General features: G+C 43.1%; 1 protein-coding gene across 1 annotated transcript in view; it reads left to right on the plus strand.

The window, feature by feature from the left end:
- tg (thyroglobulin) overlaps window positions 1–22585 on the plus strand; it is a gene marked incomplete at both ends in the record, with an annotated part of 81403 nt that overhangs the window by 7676 nt on the left and 51142 nt on the right. The window contains 11 exons of the mRNA XM_080753906.1: window positions 746–940; window positions 2550–2709; window positions 5803–5909; window positions 7590–7733; window positions 9172–9357; window positions 11146–11318; window positions 11986–12145; window positions 12843–13030; window positions 14248–14635; window positions 18743–18973; window positions 21889–22008. Coding sequence (XP_080610032.1) covers window positions 746–940; window positions 2550–2709; window positions 5803–5909; window positions 7590–7733; window positions 9172–9357; window positions 11146–11318; window positions 11986–12145; window positions 12843–13030; window positions 14248–14635; window positions 18743–18973; window positions 21889–22008 — 2052 coding nt within the window. The remainder of the gene's footprint in view (window positions 1–745; window positions 941–2549; window positions 2710–5802; window positions 5910–7589; window positions 7734–9171; window positions 9358–11145; window positions 11319–11985; window positions 12146–12842; window positions 13031–14247; window positions 14636–18742; window positions 18974–21888; window positions 22009–22585) is intronic.

Raw genomic sequence — 22585 nt, forward strand, 5'->3', positions numbered from 1 at the left:
CTTCATCTCACTCACTCAATCACTTTACAACCTCTCTCTCCCTCCACCCAGGCCTGTCTTTCTGCATGCAGCAGAGGCAGACGGTGCTGTCGGAGGGTCCTGGCTCCGGCATTATTGTGTATCATTATTTTATGCTTTAACTATTGAAAAATAGCAGATATACAAGCTCACAGCGCGGCACCGAGTGCCGTGCTGCGAGCTTGTAGATCTGCTATTTTTGAAAAATTGTGAAAATTCGAATTTTGACCCGATTCTATAAGTGTCTTTTGAATCCTTCTAAGGTTTTTTGAAAAACCCTATGTTTCTATGTCAGCAATCTGGCCAGCCATCGTCAATGAAAAGGTCCTTTTCATTTAACTGGAGCTCAGTTAGTCTGTTCTTGAGAGACTGCTGTGTCAGTGGTTCTCAAACCTTTTCATGTGAAGGACCCCCAAACTGATATTTATTTGGCCACGGACCTCAAAATATTTAGTTCCAGGGACCCCCCCCCCCCCCCCCCCCAGAAGCAAAATTTGAGTTACAAACGTTCGCTTTGAAAATACATATATTCAAAGATTTGCACACATTTTCACGACTTCTTCAAAAATAGCAGATCTACAAGCTCGCAGCGCGGCACTCGGTGCCGCGCTGTGAGCTTGTATATCTGCTATTTTTCACTGGTTAAAGCATTCAATAACTCACTCATGGCACTCGCGGCATCTCACTCACTCAATCACTTTACAACCTCTCTCTCCCTCCACCCCAGGCCTGTCTTTCTGCAGGCAGCAGAGGCAGACGGTGCTGTCGGAGGGTCCTGGCTCTGGCGCGGGGCTCCCAGAATGCCAGCCGTCAGGGGAGTTTGAAGCCGTCCAGTGTGACCCCTCCACGGGCCAGTGTTGGTGTGTGGACCTGGAGGGCATGGAGCTCTACGGAACCCGACAGAGCGGCAGGCCCGCAAACTGTAGGAGAAATACGCCATAATAAACTAACCCTAACCCTAACCCACTTAACACACGGGTGACTAACAAGTCATTTTGACCTATTTTGAGATCGTAAAGTGCAATAACTCTCCCCGTGAAGGTCTCAGAAATGTTCCCTTCCATGACTTTTCCTAAATACTCAAGACATATGTGACCGAACACAGCTGAGGGCTAGTCATTGAATTTTTTTTTCATTTTCATTTTCATTTTTTCATTTCATTTGAAAGCTAGTTGGGAAAACTCAAAATTTTAAGGCAACAAACTTCAGAAAACTTTTAAGTTAGACAATCAAACATAAAACTTTAAGTTTTGCTTAAATTGGTTTAGTTGGTTTATCTTAACATTTTCAGTTGCCTCAACTTTTATAATTTTTGCTTAACTTAAAATTCTAAGTTGACCTAAACTTAAAAGTTTTCTGAAGTTTGTTGCCTTAAAATTTTGAGTATTCACAACTTTTTTTTTTTTACAGTGTAGATACAAAATGATATATTGGTTGTGAAGATTGACCCAACAGTTTTGTAGATATAGCTTATAGAGTTATACCATGCAGAAATACTAGATCTGAGAATTCAGCCTTTTAGATAAAATGCAAAATGTGAGGTTTCTCTTCACATTAATTAAGAAAAGTCTTATTTACATGCAGAGTCAAGCTCTGGCGTTTAAGTGAAATGTAGCCTGATATTTATTAAATGCTTTTGTGGCTTTATCACATTTTAGAAAAAAGAAAAATGTACTGCCCCTCTGCTATGCTGGGACACATATGTTCTCATTTTTTTTCCCCTTCTGAACCTTTCCTAAGTATGAAATAATACCATTATACCACGCTGGCTGTTAGTTATCGGTCATAAAGATCTATAAGGTCTCACCCATTCCTCCCCCTCCCAGAAGCAAGGAGAGAATTTCACACCTTTTGCGCTCCCCATTTGAGAGATCAATTGAAATGCTAATTCACATTTGGAAGACAATAGAACCCCCGCTGGCAGCAGGGGAGGAGGTGTTGCTCTCCTGGGCCAAAAGGGAGAAAACGTACCTGTCAATTTGACTGATAAATGCAGTCAGAGTGGAACTGATTCTTTTTCAGTCACCCGAGTGTTAAACCCTACAGGCCAGGGCATAGCAGTGACGGACATTTTGTAACGCCACAGATAGAAAACCCATACCCATGTTTCTCATAAATATTTCAGAAAATATGCATATACTTTATTCTATTTTTTATATATATTCTTTGCCTAGAACCAAGCCATAAAACGTTTGAATCTGTGTTAAAATTGAATATATAATTATATTATATGCTATATTTAATAAATACCTTTTTTACGGTTTTCAAATTTGTTCTGACACAGAATGAAATGTTTTATGGTCATGACTCACCTTCCAGGCTTAAAATAATTAATAACACACAATGTGTCGAATTGCGAGGCGTTGTTAGCTTGTGGAGCTCTGTATTTTTTGCCATAGTTTCACCTATTACGACATGCATGATACAGTACATATGCTTTTCGAAATGCTGTTACAAAATCATCCGTAAACGAACGGCTAGATTCACGATGCCTTTGATTGGCTGAACCCCTTTTTTTTTTTACCCTGCAGGTCCTGGAAGCTGTGAGGTGCGGGCGCGGCGTCTCCTCCACGCCAGCAGGGGGCAGTCTCCTCCTCAGTGCTCAGAGGAGGGCAGCTTCCTGCCGGTGCAGTGCAAGTTCATCAACACCACGGACAGAATGGAGCTGGACCTGCTGAACTCCTTCAACAGGTTAACACCATAGAGTATAAAATAGAGAGCGGACCGGCCCCGCCCCCACTATCATTTCAATGCAAGTGCTCAGTGGCGTTTTGAAGCAATGGCTACATGCTTCAGTAGCTAATCCAGGTGCATTCTGGGGGAAATTGGCCTCTACCTAGAGGCCAAAATGTTTGACGTCGAGACGTAATGACGTCGCGAACGACGTCGATGTCCATTGAACCCTATTGTAGACCACAGCGGCGCGCTCTTATGCTCGTGCATGTGTTTCACCCCGCCTGAAATTCCAGCTTTGGCCAGTAGGGCTGCCGCTTCAATGTTTACAAGCCGTTCTGGGGGCTTGGCTAACACGCATTCATGATATTACGGGTACACCTTATTGTGTATCATTATTTTATGCTTTAACTATTGAAAAATCGCAGATATACAAGCTCACAGCGCGGCACCGAGTGCCACGCTGCGAGCTTGTAGATCTGCTATTTTTTTTTAAATCGTGAAAATTTGAATTTTAAGTGTCTTTTGAATCCTTCTAAGATTTCTTTTGAAAAACGTATGTTTCTATGTCAGCAATCTGGCCAGCCATCGTCAAAGAAAAGGTCCTTTTCACTTAACTGGAGCTCAGTTAGTCTGTTCTTCAGAGACTAGCCTACTAGTGGTTCTCAATCCTTTTCATGTGAAGGACCCCTAAAATGATATTTATTTGGCCACGGACCCCCATCTCAAAATATCTAGTTCCAGGGACCCCCCAGAAGCAAAATTTGAGTTACAATCATTCGCTTTGAAAATACACATATTCAAAGATTTGCACACATTTTCACGACTTTTTCAAAAATAGCTGATCTACAAGCTCGCAGCGCAGCACTCGGTGCCGCGCTGCGAGCTTGTATATCTGCTGTTTTTCACTGGTTAAAGCATTCAATAATTCTAGGCCTCATTCATAATGCCAGTGACCTTGCCCTAAAGGGCCCATAAATGGAGATCCCTGCCTGTAGAACCAACCGTGCCTCCGTGCGTGACAGAATCTGTCTCTCAGTCTTTATCCCCTGTTATGGGCATAAAAGGGATTCTACTATAGTGTGGTTGCCCTAACAGGGCATCTTCTGGGAATAAGATGTAGAGGTCAGCTCCATATATGGAGATCTAGGTGATGATTCAGTCATCTCCATGTATGGATATCCAGGGTTTGATCTTTGATGAGGTGATGTCACATGATGTCACAATGTCAACAACATTGAGGCGTTACTGAAGGACGTACGGACAAGATGTGCCGGTTTTCATATTAACTGCAACCTACGGTCGCAATTAAGCCATTTAAGCCTGGAACGATTATTGCGCATTATTACTTTAACCATTATTTTATGCTTTATCTATTAAAAAAATAGCAGATACACGGAAAATCGATAAAATGTGTGCAAGTCTCTTCTAAATCCTAATTCTGAATGGGTGGTTCTCAAACTTTTTCTTGTCAAGGTCCCCCAAAAACATGTGGCTGCGGACCACCATCTCAAAGTATGTTGTTCCAGGAACCCCCAGAAGCAGGGATTTGAGTTACAAAAGTTTCCTTTGAAAAATATATTTATCCATAGATTTGCACATGCACATTTTCACGATTTAATAAAAAAAAAAAAAAAAAAAATGCAGATCTACAGGCTCGCAGCGCGGCACTCGGTGCCTCGCTGTGAGCTTGTATATCTGCTATTTTTCAATAGCTAAAGCATAAAATATTTCCAGGTCGGAAAGGGGTCAACACCCATTCATAATATCAATTATAACTAATCATTCATAATATTAATTATAACTAATAACAGTTATAGTGTCATATAATCTCAGGATGTCATGGAGATGTGGTCAAAACATTCTTTATAGACATTCTATTGTTTTTTCTGCTTCAGGTCCACTGCCTGTCTAGTCTTGCGAGGCCAGACTGTTGCCTCCGCGATTTGGGCAAATGCTCCCGGCATACAGTCTGGCAAACGGAAATAGAAACGATGAGTGCGAGATAAAGCGGATGTGACGCACCTGCTCCCTTGGTGCAGTAGCAATAACATGTCCTACTGGAAGCGTTATGTCTCCTTTCAATATATCTGAGGGCGTTATTTCTCTGGTGTTGTTGGTGTTACTTCCATGATGTTTTCAAACATTTTCTTAAACTATACACCCATAACAAGAATAGGCCGCTCGAATGACTTTGTCTGAGCTATTGTGTTTCTGTTATGTTTCCAATGGGACTTCAGTTCAGTGCAGGCGTGACCTACAGACAGAGATACATGGACAAGATGTGTCGGTTTTCATAGTTAACTGTGACCTACGGTCGCAATAATTGCAGGTTTAAAATTCAAAGCATGGTATCCTTATTAGCATTTATTTGCCAGAAAAAGAAAAAAAAATCATGTGGCCCATTGTTTTTAACACATCGGATGCCCACGTGATCTAATTTGCTGGTGCCCATGGCAACGCGCCATTTTACCTACCGGCGAGAGTACTGGCGAGAAAAGTAATCCGAGTAAATGTAATCCGAGTATGTCCTGTTTATTTCGCGAAAATCTTTTCTTTCAGTCAGGACCGTTTTTTATCATTTCTAAGCCACAGTGTTTGTGTTACGGCATGTAGAAGAGGCTGCCGTTTTGAGAAAAAAATGAAAAAAAGGAAGGGAATCCGGAGAAAACAGCACTTTTGTGCAGCCGGTAAACAGGAAGTCAACGAGACACACAGCACGTCCGGGGGACGTAATTGCGCGCTGCATGTTGGGAAATGGAGTTGTTTCATCACCGCGGTAGCCAAGTGCAGTAGCTACAGTACAGTATAGTTTACTGTACAACGCGTCAAACGCGTCGTTGGGCACTCGTAAAGATCAAAGAGATTGACGCGTAGACACCACGTGGGCACCCGATGTGTTAAATATGTACCCTCAAACCAGAGATTTGCGAGAGAAGCTCACTTTTTTGACGTGTTAATGAATTTGTTGCTGACATGCAAGTGAATAATTTGTATAATTTTGTGTGTGTGTGTGTGTGTGTGTGTGTGTGTGTGTGTGTGTGTGTGTGTGTGTGTGTGTGTGTGTGTGTGTGTGTGTGTGTGTGTGTGTGTGTGTGTGTGTGTGTGTAGGTTCCCAGAGGCCTTTGAGACTTTCAGCAATTTCAGACAAGCTTTCCCTTCCGTCTCCTCCTATTGTTACTGTTCTGATAGCAGAGGGAGAGAGCTGGACAATACAGGTACACACACATACACACACACACACACACACACACACACACACACACACACACACACACATCACACACACACACACACACACACACATCCTAAGGCTTCCTACAAAGAGTAACGTCATATGTTGTCTCTGTGTCATTTGAGAATGAGGGGAGGAGGGTAGGTCCAATTCATTCTCTATGGAAGTCACATGGTTTCATGTCTTCCAAGCCTCTTGGCCAAGAGACAAGAAGATTCAAGCCAAGAGGCTTGGAAGAGACATGAAACCATGTGACGTGCATAGAGAATGAATTGGACCCACCCTCCTCCCCTCATTCTCAAACGACACGGAGAAGATATATCACTCTTTAGTGTGAATGAAGCCTCAAGGGGATGTCAAAAGCACATATTATGCTGGGGGGCACGGTGGTACAGTCGGTAGCGCTGTCACCTCACAGCTAGAAGATCCTGGGTTCGATTCCCGCTGGGGGCGCTGGGGACGCGTTCTCTCCTCCGCGCCATCAGTGCCCATAAAAAAAAACATGCTGTAATCCTGGTCACGATAATGCCTCCCCCTGGCCAGCTGGGGTGCCTGATGGAGGGGAAAGGAACTGGTTGGAATAACATGTTCCTTCCACACACTACCCCCCCGCCAGGTGAAAAGAAGCGACTTGGGCTCCTCATGCATAGAAGCATGAGGTCAGTCCGTTGCTCTCCCCAGGTTGGCAGAGGTAGGACTTCATTAGACAATTGACACTGGGTGAAGAAACTGATTACACAAATGCGGGATAAAAAAACACACATTATAATATTATTATAATGCAATATAAATACAGTATGATTGCTTAAAACACACTATAAAGCATTTTATAATGAATTATATGGTTATAATCACTATACAATTACATTAAAAAGCACTCATAAATATGCATCATCTTTTATTACAAAAAAAATAAATAAATCTGCGTGTCCAAAACTTTTCAGGAATGAAAACAATAGCAAAAACATCAGATCTACAAGCATGGAACGTGTCGCTTCGCACCATGTGTCGAGCGCATATAGATCTGCAATTTTTTATGCTTTTTTGTGTATGATCAAGTAGTGGTAAAAAACACAAATAGTTAGAATAATGTAGATAAGAAGTTTCTGCCCGACAGCAACGATACATGTATTCCATGATTTATAACAGTATGTGGTATCATTGTGTAGATCAGTGGTTCTCAACCTGTGGGTCGGGACCCCCATTATTTTGGGAGGGTCCCCAGATGATTAACTTAATGTGCAACATTGTTTTCTCACAGTACACAAACAGTAAACAAACCAACATAAAGTTTAAGAGTATAGAGGGTTTATGCACATTTCTAAAGTGATAATTTAAGGACTTTTTAATACCTCTAAAATTACAAATTAAACATTGGCCAAATTGTCAAATATTAGAGGCGTTGTGAGCATGTAGATCGGCTATTTTCACAATAGAACCGTGTTGTACAAAATGTATAACTCAACTCTTAGGGCTCGTCATGGTGGGGGAGGGTCCCCCAGTTAAAATATGATTATTTGGGGGGTCCCCAGTTAAAATGTGATTATTTGGGGGGTCCCCAGTTAAAATGTGATTATTTGGGGGGGCCCCAGTTAAAATGTGATTATTAAAGGTTGAGAACTCACTGGTGTAGATGGATTATAACATTATGTCATTTGTGTAGGTGTGGAGCTGCTCCTCTCAGAGGTGTATGACACAGCGTTCAGAGGAGTGCGCTCCGGGCCGTCCTTCTCTCAGACCAACATCTACAGGGTCCTACAGAGGAGGCTGCTAGCGCTCAGACTGGCCTTGACCGGACTCTTCAGATGTAAGTGCCACGCCATTAGTCCAAAGTCCAGCCCGGAGGTCAGACTTGGCAAGGGGGCAGATTTTATTAGCCATAAATCATAACTCTTGTAGAGTGCTTTTATTTTGGGACGTTATCTCTCTACAAGAGTTATAAAGGGGAGTCAGAACGCTCTTGCTGGGAGAGCCCTAACGTCCATTGTCGGCTCGAAACATGTACAAATCAATAAGGTGCTCACTGCATTGTCGAAACAGTTTTCTATCTACCAACCCGTCCACTCGTCGGCATGTGTTGTTCCATAAGTTTCCAATAAATTAATGTTTACTCAAACTTCTCAGAGACTCGCGTTTCCTCGTCGGAATGCTTCCGCATACAGTATGTAGGAATACTTTCGCATACAAAACGGCATGTCCTAGTATGAGCGAATAGCGAAGGCGATCAACGTCACGTGAAATGTTCGGCTATTTTCACCCAACAACAAGGAAAGGGATGGAGTTTGAGTAAACATTAATTTATTGGAAACATATTGACTAACACATGCCGACGAGTGGACGGGTCGGTAGATAGAAAACTGTTTAGACAAAGCGCTGAGCACCTTATTGATTTGTACATGTTTTGAGCCGACAATGGACGTTAGGGCTCACCCAGCAAGAGCGTTCTGACTCTGTCCCAAAATAAAAGCACTCTACAAGAGTGTTAATTGTTAATTTTGATTGACAATGAGAACCTAATCGATCCTGCTTATTGAGCCAGGCTTTTATCAAGCCCACTATTGAGCGGTTCCTAATAATTTGTGGAAAAATGAGAGACGACAGATTCTGAACAGAACTAATACATTTCATTATTGTCCAGTTGTTGTGACTGACCACCATCTATGAAGATGACAAAAGTAACAAATATTTTGCCTATCATTAAAACATCCATTCATTAATGTGCAATTGTTCATTGTGTTAAATGTTAAACACAATGCTGTTTGTTAAATTCGGAATACTACTGTAATAATGTATTGTCCACACAACGCCTCGCAGTGCTTGTAGATCGGCTGTTTTCACTATAGTTTAAATCATTTGTAAAATGATAAATACAAAACAAACGGTTTTGGACATACAAGGTTTCCACCTGACAACGACGAAATATAACTCATGTGATTGGCCCACTGGCTTGTCACTTTTCTTTGAGTAGCAGCAGCGCTATAGAGAGAAATCTCTCTCTATAGCGCGCAATGAGGGCCTCTACAACTCTTTTTCCCGGGCTGAATCAGGGGCCCAGCATGTCCCTGGTTTCAAGCTCCATCCCTAGTGACTACCACTTGTTAAGTGATCAGATGGTCACCCATCTGATCACTTAACAAGTGGTAGTCACAAGGAACTTGTGGTAGAAAACTTTGAACTTGTTCAAGTGGGGTTCAAGTGGGCCGTGATCCAGAAAAGGTTGGGAACCACTGTCTTCTTGTTGTTAGGTCCTACGGCGTGCGAGGAGGAGAGGCGGGCAGCAGAGAAGGTTTCCAGTAGTTACGTCCCACAGTGTGAGTCCAGTGGGGCGTATTCTCCCAGACAGTGCCAGGCAGGAGGCCAGTGCTGGTGTGTGGACACCACGGGCACCGAGGTTCCTGGATCACGGCAGCATGGAGACTCTGTGGTCTGCAGTGAGTAGCCTATCATTCGCTTCATCTCGGTCTACTGCGGGATACTATTCACATATTGTCACTCGTTTGTTTGTAGATAGATAGATACCTTTATTATCCCATGGGGGAAATTCAGTTGCCCAGAGGCAGCACAGCAGCTAGTTTAAGGTTACAAGTTACAAAGAAGTAGGAACAAGAAAAAGAGTACTGTAGTCCAAAGAGCAAGCACAAAAAAGAAGAATATAAACATAAAGTGTCGAAAAGCTATTGCAAAAAAGAATATATACATAAAGTGACCGCGAAACATTCAACGTTCATAAGTGACACGTAAAAAAAAAGAAAAAGCTATACTCAAAGCACAACTTAACAGACAGTGCCAAACAAAAAAGTGCACATAACAATCAATGCTAGTCAATGCAACACAAGTATGTGTTATATGTTCAAAGACAAAGAGAATAACGCACATCCTCTACTGTAACTTCAGTTCCGAGCCATGCAAAATCATAAACGAAGTGCTGGCAAATTACTTTTAATGATCAAAACTTTATTTCTGCAGCAAATAACGGTAGGCTATTTCAAACACTTTCAATCAGGCTTCTTCAAGTAGTGTGTGTGTGTGTGTGTGTGTGTGTGCGTGCGTGCGTTCGTGCGTGCGTGCGTGTGCGTGCGTGCGTGGGTGCGTGTGTGTCTGCCCACTGAGCAATAGTCGTCTATTAGACGTTGGTCTAAAATTGGTCTAATATAGGTATAGATTTGAAAGTTTTTTAGACGTCTAAGCTTAGACTAGACGTTGATTAGACGTTATTTCAACGGCTGTATATAGACACGGTCTATTTATATACGTCTATTAGACATCTAAAATATAGACTGTCTAGACGCCTATTCGACGTCTAATCAACGTCTAGTCTAAGCTTAGACGTCTAAAAAACGTTCAGCCTTTAGACGTATATTAGACGTCTAATACAGTGTTTCTCTACCACTGTGCCTGGGGACCTTTGGTGTGCCCCTGAGAAGGGTCAAGTGTGCCCCTTGAAACAGCTTGAAAGCCAGTATTGTATTTATCATTTTAAAAATGATTTAAACTTGTGAAAACAGCCGATCTACAAGCACACAACGCCTCGCGGTGCGAGGCTTGTGTGCGTTTTCACTACTGTTGTGCAACAGTCTTGTATGATGAAGCAGGGCTTTACTTTAACCCTACAAATTTGAAACTTGGGAGATTCAAGGTTTCTTCCCGACAGTGACGATATTTACACCCCCGTATTATGATGGTGTGCCCATGGATTCTTGGGACATGAAAAGTGTGCCCATGCAGAAAAAAGGTTGAGAAACACTGGTCTAATAGACCAAAAAGGGGTGGTTTTTGATCTGTACATGGACCAGGTTTTCCAAGATAAGCATTCTAAGCACCAACCATTCCTTAGAATCATAGCAGACCTTTTGCACAGATGTAGATTCTCAATACTCATATTTGGAAGCTTGGGCCGTGTACCGGTACATAAATTGACCACAAGTGGCCTAACAATCGCTGAAATGACAAAGAGCAAGGCCAAACAGATGGCTAAATATTGCTACAAAGTCACATGCTGGCATGTGACTTTTTTTGTAGGATATTTTGTTTCATGTACACCAAATGTACACTCTCAATTTAACCTCAAGTTACTCAAGTCACTTTTTCTATGTAACTTGAAACTTTATGAGTTACATTTCTCCAGGGGTATAACTTTAACTTGATCAAGTTACTGCCACAGTGAGTTACTTGTTACTGTAGTTATGCTTTCAAAGTAACTTCCCCAACACTGCATGCAGGTATGGCATTGTGTCCTGCCCAGAGGCGCATAGCTCTCTCCAGGCTGTTCTGGGGTCCAGTGGATCCACCCAGCAGCCCCTCGGCTGGCCTCCCAGCCTCCTCTGGCCCTCACAGCTCCTGCACCGAGCTCCTCCGACCCGTCCAGGAGCTCCTCCACGTCACCAAGCAGGAGGTAGGGATGGGGCCATAACCGCTGTCATCGCTTGTCGTGATCAAAAAAACTCTCACGATAATCGTATCGAGGGGGTTTACATTCATCGTGAAAACGTCCTCCGTCATGTACTGGGATCAATTCACCTTTTATTTGCCAAGCTGCATGTCTGGTACCTTTTAAACCCTCGATAATTGGTAAAACGGAGCTGTAAATAACGTACTTAATAGTCTTGTAGATCGGCAATTTTTTTGCAAATGTTCCGCCCCAGGATAATAGATGTTGGGGATATTTTAATTTTCATTTGATTTCATTTATTTGTTTATTTAGACAGGACAATGCATATCAATGAGCCAATGTAAATACACCGGATTTAGCCAGATGCTAATTTACGTCCGTAGTCCCCAAACATCAAACATCATATACTGACATAACAAGTCACAGTAAGTATACAAATACAAAATACATTTGGAAAACACCAGAAAAGGAATAAGAAAAGGGTAGTTAGGAAAGGTTTAAAACTAATTCTTGGGTACCTACTCAAAAGTGGGCCGACAACTCATACATGATCACCAGACCGGTCACTGTTTCAATTGATCTTTATCGCGATAATATCGTGAATCGTTTTATTTAATTTTTTTATAAGAATAATATATTGACGTGACGTGACATTTTCCTATCGTCCCAGGCCCTTCCTCTCCCGGCCTTCCTGAGCCGGCTGGCCGAGGTCCTCCACGGCCTGTTCCCCTCCGTGGGCCTGGCCCTGCAGGCTCTGAGCCTGTCCTCCTCCTCCCCACAACGCCTCCAAGAGAACCTGTTCGGAGGCAAGTTCCTGAAGAACGCTGCAGGTTCGTGTAGCTTACATTATTGTTCATTATCTTGCATTAGTATTAGTAGTATTTTTGTAGATCGGCAATTCTCACAATTTTACAACAAGGGTTCATGTTTTAGGTTTTAATTAGAGAAAAGAAAAGGTGAGTTTTAAAATGTTTTCATTTAGGGGGCATCGTAGCGCAGTGGTTAGCGCTTCGCCTCACTGCTAGAAGGTCCTGGGTTCGATTCCCGCCGGGGGACGCTGTGGGCACTGGGGGCGTGTTCCTCCCTCCCCGTCATCAGCGGCCACACCCTAGGTGGGGTTGGCGATAGGGCCTTTCTGTGTGTTCTCCCCGTGTCTCCTAGGGTTGTTAGGGTGCCCTCTCCATACCATGAATGCAGCATTTACTATAGTGAAAGAAATGCAAATGTCCTCTTTCCATGCCATACCTGAAGGCAGCATTCAAGAGAATTGCCTTGTCCAAACTCTCCTGAACTTGAATGCAGCATCTTATGTTGAAAGAATTGCCCTCTCTGTGTAGAAATCCATGTCGTTACACCACATATCCAGTTTTCACTTGCTTAGTTCAGTGTTGTATCAAGCACCGAAAATAGCCAACCTCCAAGCTCACAACACGTCGCAGGAGGTCTGCTGTTTTCGACCAAAAGGCCCTTTCAGAAATTTCAGCCCCTGCCTCTCTAACATTCTCTTGACGTCCCTGGTGGCTGCAGACTTGAACTTCAGCGGGACGGTGGGAGACAGAGGAGCGATGGTGGGTCAGCTGCAGGGTGTGGGTGAGGAGAGGAACACGCAGCTGGTGGGGCTCGTCAGCAGGACTCTGGAGGAGCCCGCCTTCCTCCACGCTCTGAGACGCACACTGATGGGCCTGACTGGCACGCATTCTGCCTCTCTGGAACAGGTTACACACACACACATACACACACGCACGTACGCACGCGCGCGCACACACACACACACACACACACACACACACACACACACACACACACACACTTCAATCATTTATTTATGTCCACGTAAGAGATACAGTACAAGGTGCTTTAAGTAATGTACAGGCATCATATCCTGGACAAATATCCAATAACCACAAACCATTCAAGGGTACAAGTAACAACGCCTTCGCCATATTTGGCGACTACCGATAGTAGAAGAGATTGCACAGCATTTTGCAAGCTGTTTAGCTGCTTTTTTTGGCATCCCAAGTTGTTGGCCTCTTACAACCAACCTATGTACATCATGTCCAAGGCTGCCAAAGATGAACACAAATAGATTGCACCTATGGTTCGTAGGAGCGGCTGGTATTTAATGACTTTGGTCATAAAGGCTTCCTCTAAGCTAGAATCAAAGGTACAGGCCACTTCAAGAATGGAAACTGATTTGTCTCCTTCATTGACAACAACAACATCTGGTGTATTAGCAGAGAGATGTGAAAATATTTCTGGATTTTCTGTACAGAGATGAAACATGGAGAGTTTGACACAGGAATGTTTGTACATTCTCACAGACAGTGCAAAATTATTGTCCTTTGTTATGAGATCAACTATTCTGTCATGGTGTGCTATGTAGAGTCCTTTATAGGCATAGCAGCCATTCAGAATGGGTGACACACACACACACACGCACGCACGCACGCACGCACGCACGCACGCACGCACGCACGCACGCACACACACACACACACACACTCACTCACTCACTCACTCACTCACTCACTCACTCACTCACTCACTCACACACACACACACACACACACACACGTACACACAAGTTATTCTTCTTTGCAGCACGTTACCTTCGGAGGAAAAAGGCGATGGGGAGAGAAATTATCTTTATATTTATTTATTAGCGAGTTACATTTGTGACAATTATGGACTCCTCACTACCAACTAATTATTCGTCCCCAGATGACATTAATAGAATAGAATAGAATAGAATAGAATAGAATAGAAAAGAAAAGAAAAAGATAGCACAGCATAGAATATAAAACACAATACAATACAATGCAATACAATTGCCGAGAATAGAATAGAACAGAATAGAACATGCATGTTTGCCTCATTGTTATGGTTAAGTTAAAATGAAAACACAATCCATAAATCATTGTCCTTGCTCCAGGTACTGACTCCCGTGCTGCTGTCGTGTTCCGGCGGCGACGCGTCGGCTGCCTTGTTTGTGCCAAGCTGCGCGCCCGGCGGCCAGTACCAGGAAGTCCAGTGCGACGGCGCGCAGTGCTGGTGCGTGGACCAGCGCACCGGCCAGGAGGTGGCGCTGTCCCGGACCACGGGCCGCAGACCCGCCCGTTGTCCGTCCCGCTGCGAGGCGGAGAGAGCGCAGGCCCTGATGGTGAAGAGCAGCATGGCAGCCGGAGCCGAACTCCATGTCCCAGCATGCTCGGCCGAGGACGGCAGCTTCCTGCCCCTGCAGTGTGTGGGGGCCAGGTGCTTCTGTGTGGACGGCACGGGAAACAGGACCACTGAGCTGACAGCAGAGGGCGCTCTCACCTGTGAGTTACAACATTATTTAGTACTCTGCAAGCAGCAGTTACAAGCTTATAATGCGTTATAAACACATTTACTAGTAAGACACCTCAGGGTGACTTGCGACCTCAGGGTGACATGCGCCAATTCTTTGCCATCTGGCCAACCACAGAGTTTCTCTGACGATTCTAGTTGTTGTCATTCTGGGGGGAGTTTGTTCATGTTTTTGTGAGGGTATCAACCCTAGGAGACACGGGGAGAACATGCAAACTCTCGCTGCCCAGGCCCACCACCATTGTATTGAATCCGGCCCTGCTGCGTCAATGCATGCGTCATGACGTCACTTGGTCACATGAGCGCAGACAGGATGTTGTTGTGTAACTTTCTGTATAGACCAGTGTTGATCATAACTGTTCATTGCCGATCAAAATTTTGACATTTTGCCACAACCCGCCACAGTTTTAGCCATAAAACAAACATCAGAGATAAAGGGCGTTAAAGATGGGGAAATGCATTGGAGTATATGGAGAAAAACTGCCGCGCGATGCTCTCAGCGTACATCCATGCGTAGCCCCAACCTAACGGTGAGATTTAAAGTTAATACTGTAAATACAGTAAACACGTCAACGCATCGTGGGCCTCCAGAGACATCAAAGAGATTGGCCTTGGTGAGTTAGGGCCTTGGTTTGATGCCTGTGGATCTCCATGTATGGGCATAAAAGGTTTTTTTCTTTTTCTGGGAATGACCATATGGTAACCTGACTTTCGTCAGATGGTGGCAGTAGTGCGTAGGCTACCACTCTACTTTACCATCTGAGTTCTCTCAGTGAGAGTTGATAACACTCGTAAAGCCCCAGGCCGGACCAATCAGCGGCAGCTACGGGCGGGCTCTGAGCGGCTCTGAGCCAATAGAGTCTGATTGCAGACCACGTGGAAACCCAGGAGGCGGATTCTGGGTGGAACGTCACGCAGACAGGCCAATATGAGTGGTTGGAGTTGGCACTCCCAGACTGTGATAGACAGACGGCCCCATCCAATCACCTGCTAAATAATTTCAAAAAATGGCCCGCCCCTTACATCGAGTCTGCCGGAGCAATCCCAGATGGATAGTAAGCAGAGCAATACGCACTGCTGCTATCATCTGGCGCAAGTCAGGTTACATATATGGACTTTTATACCCTGAGAAATCAACACGTTTATAATACATTATAATGCACTTATAAGGCATTGTAACACTTGTTATAACAACTTCTTACAAGGTTTATGAAGTATTGTAACTTATAATTATATAATACAAACTCCACCAGGTAACACTTTACTTAAAGGTTGGATATACATTGCATTATTATCACATTCATAATGCATAATAATGCATCATAATGCATTATTATCATAATGCATTATTCACTTCAAATGCTTCATAACACTTGTTATAAATGTTTATAATTTTGCAAAACAATTAACAAAGACACTTTACAACCAGCTAGTTATAATTTGGTGTTCCACGGAGCTTATAATGCATTATGACCAATCTCTTTTAATACAGTATGTTATACAGGTTGTTACAACAAGTTGTCATGCATGATTTTAAACATTTCTAACAATAAGTTGTAATGACTGTACATTAGTACTGTTACAGTTTGGTTCTCATATTGTACCTTACCTTAGGGTTTCTTTAAGTGTGTGCATGCCGTGGCCTCTTAGGGTGCCTGTGACGGAAGTCCAGGGGTGCCTCAGAATACCCATGATAATATTTGGAATTTGTCAATATCACTTAATATCAAGTAACATTTATTTTAGATCTGTCCCAATGGAAACAGATATTCTCTCAAGTTTTCCTCGCATATTTGACATAAATGTAAGGTACTTTAAAGTAACAATGGAATTCAGGGGTGCCGTGGATGAAAAGGTTACCTACAGACAGTACGGTCCCCTGAGGCAAAAAAACGTTTGAGAATGAGAACCACTCTGCCTTAACTTCATGTTAAAACACTGATACATACTGTCAGGGGCGTCAATTGGGTATGGCAGGGGTATGCAGCTGCCATACCCTGGGTCCAGGGGGGAAAATAAAAGTTACCTATCCACGAGTTTCCAACGCCCCATAGTGCATTGCGCAAACGTCTGCATCGAGGTCCCGCCGCCGATTTACAAGCTCACAACGGGTTGCATCTGCGACGCGACGTGAGCTTGTATGTCTGCTGTTAAACCCGGAAGTTTGGTCCTGATAGTCTCCAGTAAACCCCCGGGGAAACTTGTGGATATAAATCCATGAATGTCTCTTTGTCTATCTGTGCTGGTTATTATGTTGTTAAATTACCGTAAAATAACTACAAATGCAAAATTTTACAAAATGGTCACTTTAACAAGGTATTATAATTATATATATATTCCCAGGTTCCGCAGGTCAGCTGCACAGGTGCAATGCATTATTGTTAATTGTGGCACGTTTACTAACATGCGAAGTTTAGCTGCACTTGAACAACCGTTCCAGGCTGCCATATCCAGCCCAAGAAACCATAGAAACAGGGGGAAAAAGATAAAATGTACTTCTTAAAATAAATGTGTCATGCCTGTTGCTAAGGTATGGCAACATGACTGGTGTCAAGACACCAGTCATGTTGCCATACCTTAGCTTTTTCTGAACTGACGCCACTGCATACTGTATGTGCCAATTATGTGCCAATTAGGTGTCAATTATGTACTGTATGTATGTTCTGTTACAGGCCCAGCATCAACACAGACACAACCCGGGAAGCCAGGTCAGAAACATAATGCTTATGGTTTCATTTGTACTGTGAATTTGGGGCCACGTTTCGCCGTTTTGTAGTTTGGTGCCCCTCCAAAGTTGGTGCCCTGTGCTGCAGCACCTAAAGCCCTTCCATTGAGTACCCGTATCAATAGTGACAAATAAACTATCTTGCACGGCACACCTTATAGGGCATAGCAGTGGCATTTTTATGGGGCCCTTAATTTTTTGTTTCGAACATTTTGTTTTGAATTATTATCATTATTTCAAAACATTTTAAAAAAAGAACATTCCCAAAAAAGCAAAAATGTTCATGAATGATGTTATTCAAAGATTTTTTATTTTTCTTTGTTACTAATTTCATGAAGAAATGTTTAAGAAGCAGTGGAACTAGCCGATCTGCGAGCTTGTAGATCGGCTATTTTCACTAGTTTGTGTCCCAAAAGTTTAACCCATTCAGAACGGGTACACATTATTGTGTATCATTATTTTATGCTTTAACTATTGAAAAATAGCAGATATATACAAGCCCACAGCGCTGCGAGCTTGTATATCTGCTATTTTTGAAAAATTGTGGAAATTAGAATTTTAACCCGGTTATTGTGTCTTTTGAATCCTTGTAAGATTTTTTGAAAAACCTATGTTTCTATGTCAGCAATCTGGCCAGCCATCGTCAAAGAAAAGGACCTTTTCACTTAAAGGGGGCCTGTCACCTAAAGGGTTACTGTCACTTTAAGAATCATCTTAAAAAAACAAGGGTTAGGTTTTTTATGATGTCATTGTGGGGATGCGCAATTTTAAGCCAATCAAATTAATTGTTTGTATAGCCTGACTGTATGACTACTTACTGTATACTGGTCAGCAGCTGTTGTTGGGGGGCGAGGGGCAGATTACACTGTGACATGAGCTTCAGACTGTTTCAGATCGTTTTCAGAGAGGCTCATGTCACAGTGTAATCTGCCCCTCGAGCCCTTTAGGTGACGGTACCCCTTTAACTGGAGCTCAGTTAGTCTGTTCTTGAGAGACTACTATGTCAGTGGTTCTCAAACTTTTTCATGTGAAGGACCCCCAAAATGATATTTATTTGGCCACGGACCCCCATCTCAATATAGTTACAACCGTTTGCTTTGAAAATACATATATTCAAAGATTTGCACACATTTTCAAGACTTTTTCAAAAATAGAAGATCTACAAGCTCGCAGCGTGGCACTCGGTGCCGCGCTGTGAGCTTGTATGTCTGCTATTTTTCACTGGTTAAAGCAGTCAATAATTCTAGGCCTAAATGGGTTTAATCTCTCTTTTGGGTCTCGACCTGAGAGGTTTGGGAACCATGCCTTGTAGTGTAATAATAAAATCCAGGTTGTTTGCTGTGCCTCCTCCCAGCACTGTGCTCTGAGGCGCTTTCTGAGGTCCACGCCTTCATGCAGGAAGCACAGACCATCATCTTCCTCTCCAACTCCTCCCGCCTCCCTCTGGGATACGGATTCCTATTGGCTGAGGGTCTGCGCCTGACCGAAGAGGAACTATTGATGAGCCAATCGGCGGAGGAGGAGCAGATATTTGTCCGGCTGCTGAGCCGGTCCAGATCGGCACTGCAGTTGGCCGCCTACTCCAGTAAGTCACGTTCAAATAAAGGCCCAATTCCAATGTCCGCCCTAAGCCCTCAAGCCCAGTGGTGAAAGTGGTTTGAAATTCTTGCCGGAACTGTCATAAATTGGCCGCGCGGCAAAAAATTTGGGAGGCTCTAATCCCCCAAAACCCCTGAAATGCATAGAAAACTGCATTTTGGGAGGCCCACCTGCTGCCCTTCTATAATAAGCCTCTTCATATTGTTCATTGTTCCATACAGAAGAGTAAGCATATATATATATATATATATATATATATATATATATATATATATTATTATTATATTTATTATATTATTATATATATTATTATTAATATCATTATAACCAGTTATCTAAAGTAACTAAGTAGACCTACATTTACTAAAGTACTGTATTTAAGTACAGGTTTTAAGTATAGCCTAGCCTACTTTACTGGAGTATTTCCAATACTTTTAATTCTACTCCACTACATCTCCCATTTCCAGATGCAGAATTGAATCATTTTGGTCTATTCTGCATGCATTGCCGCATGCAGGCACAGACACGAGTCCTCCTAGAGATGGGATTTATGGCTCTTTGAAGTGAGCCGGATCTCTGGGATCCGTTCCTTTCAAAGAGCCGTTCAAAAGACGTAGGCCTACATTTTGATACTTCTACTACTCAAGTACATTAACATTCCAAACTTCTACTTGATGACTGGATCACACTGACCTACACAAACCCACGGGAATAATTTAGAAGCACTTTATCAGAAAATATAACTAGTAACAATTGTGTACTGTATGTTAATCTGACTTTAGTATAGGCTATTGTTTTCTTCCTGGACGTGCGTTTGTGGCTGGTTATTTAACATGGGATTTTGACAGCTGGCTTCTCCTCTTCTTAACGGAACTCCGTTCCGGCCCCGAATGTTTTAACGGAACGGGGGTTCCGGCCGTTCCGGCTCACTTTCACCACTGGTTCAGACCCTGAATCGCTAGCCACACCCCTTTCAATTTTTGTTTTGGCGATTCAGGGAGTCTGGTGTTGCTCTCACTGAAGAGGTTTTCCTCGTTTGGAAATCCGTACGGCGAATCAGCGTCGTGAATCAGCGTCTTGTGATCAGCGTGGGTGGGGTTTTCCCAGAACTCATGTGCAATTCGCTGCCGCCGGACGGGACTGCACACATCGCGTCGCGATAAAATGCGGTAAAATGCGATCGTATCGATCTCGCTATGAAACATCAGTAGCAGACGTTATGTTGTGTTTGATTAGTAATTTGTTGTGCTCCTAGCCTCCTACTCCTGCTCTTTCTTTGGTTAGCAAGTAGCACTAGCAAGCAACAGGCTAGCCACTAGCCAGCCACACATAACAACACTACGTCATCTGCTTGCTTTGCTACTGTTGTGTTGGTCAGAGGGTGAACCAATCGCAGAAGACTGCCTCTTTGGCAACGCCAATCCCAGAAACAGCTCTGGGAACAATTTGGATTTCATTCAGGACATTTACATCACATTTAAAAGTCCTCATTTACAGTCCTTTCTTTAAAGGCTGTGATTGTTGATAATTATTATAATATAATATTGCTCAATTAATTATCATGTGTCCCCTAATCTTTTACTAAATATATTGTACATTCCATCTCCCTTTGAGAAAGCACTACTGTTTGTTGACGTTATAACTGCGATTCATGACTAATTGGCTTACTTAAATGATTGGCATTTGGAGCATACCCCTGGTAACGCTATGAACTGTGGGTAATTCCTTTGCCAAAGTCTGCACAAGTCTGCATCGGCCCGGACTGGAAAGGGTACATAAAGGCGCAGGCCCAAGCCCTCACCGCTTTCATTTGGAAAAGCCCTCAAGCCCTCACTGAAGTCAGGGAGTCAGTATGGGAGCAGATTGGAATTGGGCCGTAAAGTATGCTACCCAGATAGCCCATCCCTCTCTCTGTAACCCATCAAAGGGCAGGAACACTTTGGTAGAGGTTTGGCCATGATGATGTAACTCCAAAGGTGGGAAAGAAATCAAAAATCTCTTCTCCATTTCCCCTTGGAAATTGATCATTTAAAATATGCTCCTCATTGACTTACATTGTAGCTCCTGGAGGCTCTGGAGAGGCTCTTAGCCTGTAAACAAACTCAAACAAAGCTGATTCAGACAGTATACAGTATAGAACATGGGGTCTTCAACGTTTTCAGGCCAAGGACCCCTTAGTTGAGAGAGAGATGAAGCAGGGACCCCCACAACCTGTTCATAGATTCCATATAGTTTAATTGTTTGACAGCACGATCATCAGTGTATTTTGGATTCATGTCAATTTTTGTTTTCAGATATTTAACCTTTTTATTGTGTCTGTAGGTCGCATTTACTATGAAAACCTGTAGATCATGTGCGCCAGTCAGTCATGCCTCATGTCACGCTCCATATATGGCCAAGACAGAATTCATTTGCAAGTGTGACTCGCGTCATGGCAATCACACTTGCAAATTAATTCTGTCCTTGTCCCTTTTATGCCCATATAAGATCCCTGATGACATCAATATTAAGCCCATATCTGGGAATGCCCATATATGGACATATGTTCGGTCAGTCTCTGTTGTTTCAGCGTTAAAGGGTGAGTTTAAAAAAAAATACATGATAACTTGTGAAACAAGTCATTCTGCGTGATGTGCACTTTCGCTTTTGGTACTTTAAGGATAGTTGATGCCAATACTTTTGTACTTTTACTCAAGTAAAGTATACGTATTTCTACATTTCTACTTTACAATATTGATACTTTTACTTTGTCCACCACTGTCTGGTAATGTGTGATATTGTGTGTGTGTGTGTGTGTGTGTGTGTGTGTGTGTGTGTGTGTGTGTGTGTGTGTGTGTGTGTGTGTGCGTGTGTGTGTGTGTGTGTGCGTGTGCGTGTGCGTGTGCGTGTGCGTGTGTGTAGCTCTGCAGTGGTACTGGCGTGATGGCGTGCGAGCAGGCCAGCGGTTGGGCTACCAGCCATACACACCACAGTGTGACCAGAGAGGAGACTGGCTCAACACACAGTGTCACCCCAGCACAGGTCTGACATCCACACTCCTGCACGCACACACGCACACTATGGCATTCACGAATAGTGATTCTAAGTATTCGAATTATTCGACCTCAAAGTATTCGAATAGTTGAATATTCGACAGGACTGGCCAAGCTGGCAAATATCAAGTAAGCAAGAAGCAGACATTGTGAAAATAGCCACGTTGCGAGGCGTTGTGAGCATGTAGATCTGCTATTTTCACAATATTTATCTGCGGAACCGAGTCACATTAAATGTAATACCTACAATTCCAAATGCTTGTCAGGGTGGGGGTCCCCAGTTCAAATATGTTTATTTTGGGGGTCACGGCCTAAAAAGGTTTGAGAAGCCCTGGTATAGAGCATTAACAAATTCATCCACCAGGGGCATTGACAACTCATTCATATGACTTCCTATCTAGCCAAGCTTTATAAACTGTATATTTTTAAAAGAGAAAACAATAGAAAATATGCGAATATTCGACTCCGGTGAACAACGTTGAATAGTGACTTTGATATTCGAATATTGGAATATTTGGTGAACGCCCTAATGCACGCACACACACACCAGGGGTCATCGCATCGCC

The sequence above is a fragment of the Nannobrachium achirus genome, assembly GCF_963921795.1.
Source record: "Nannobrachium achirus genome assembly, chromosome: 2".
NCBI classification, from domain to species: domain Eukaryota; kingdom Metazoa; phylum Chordata; class Actinopteri; order Myctophiformes; family Myctophidae; genus Nannobrachium; species Nannobrachium achirus.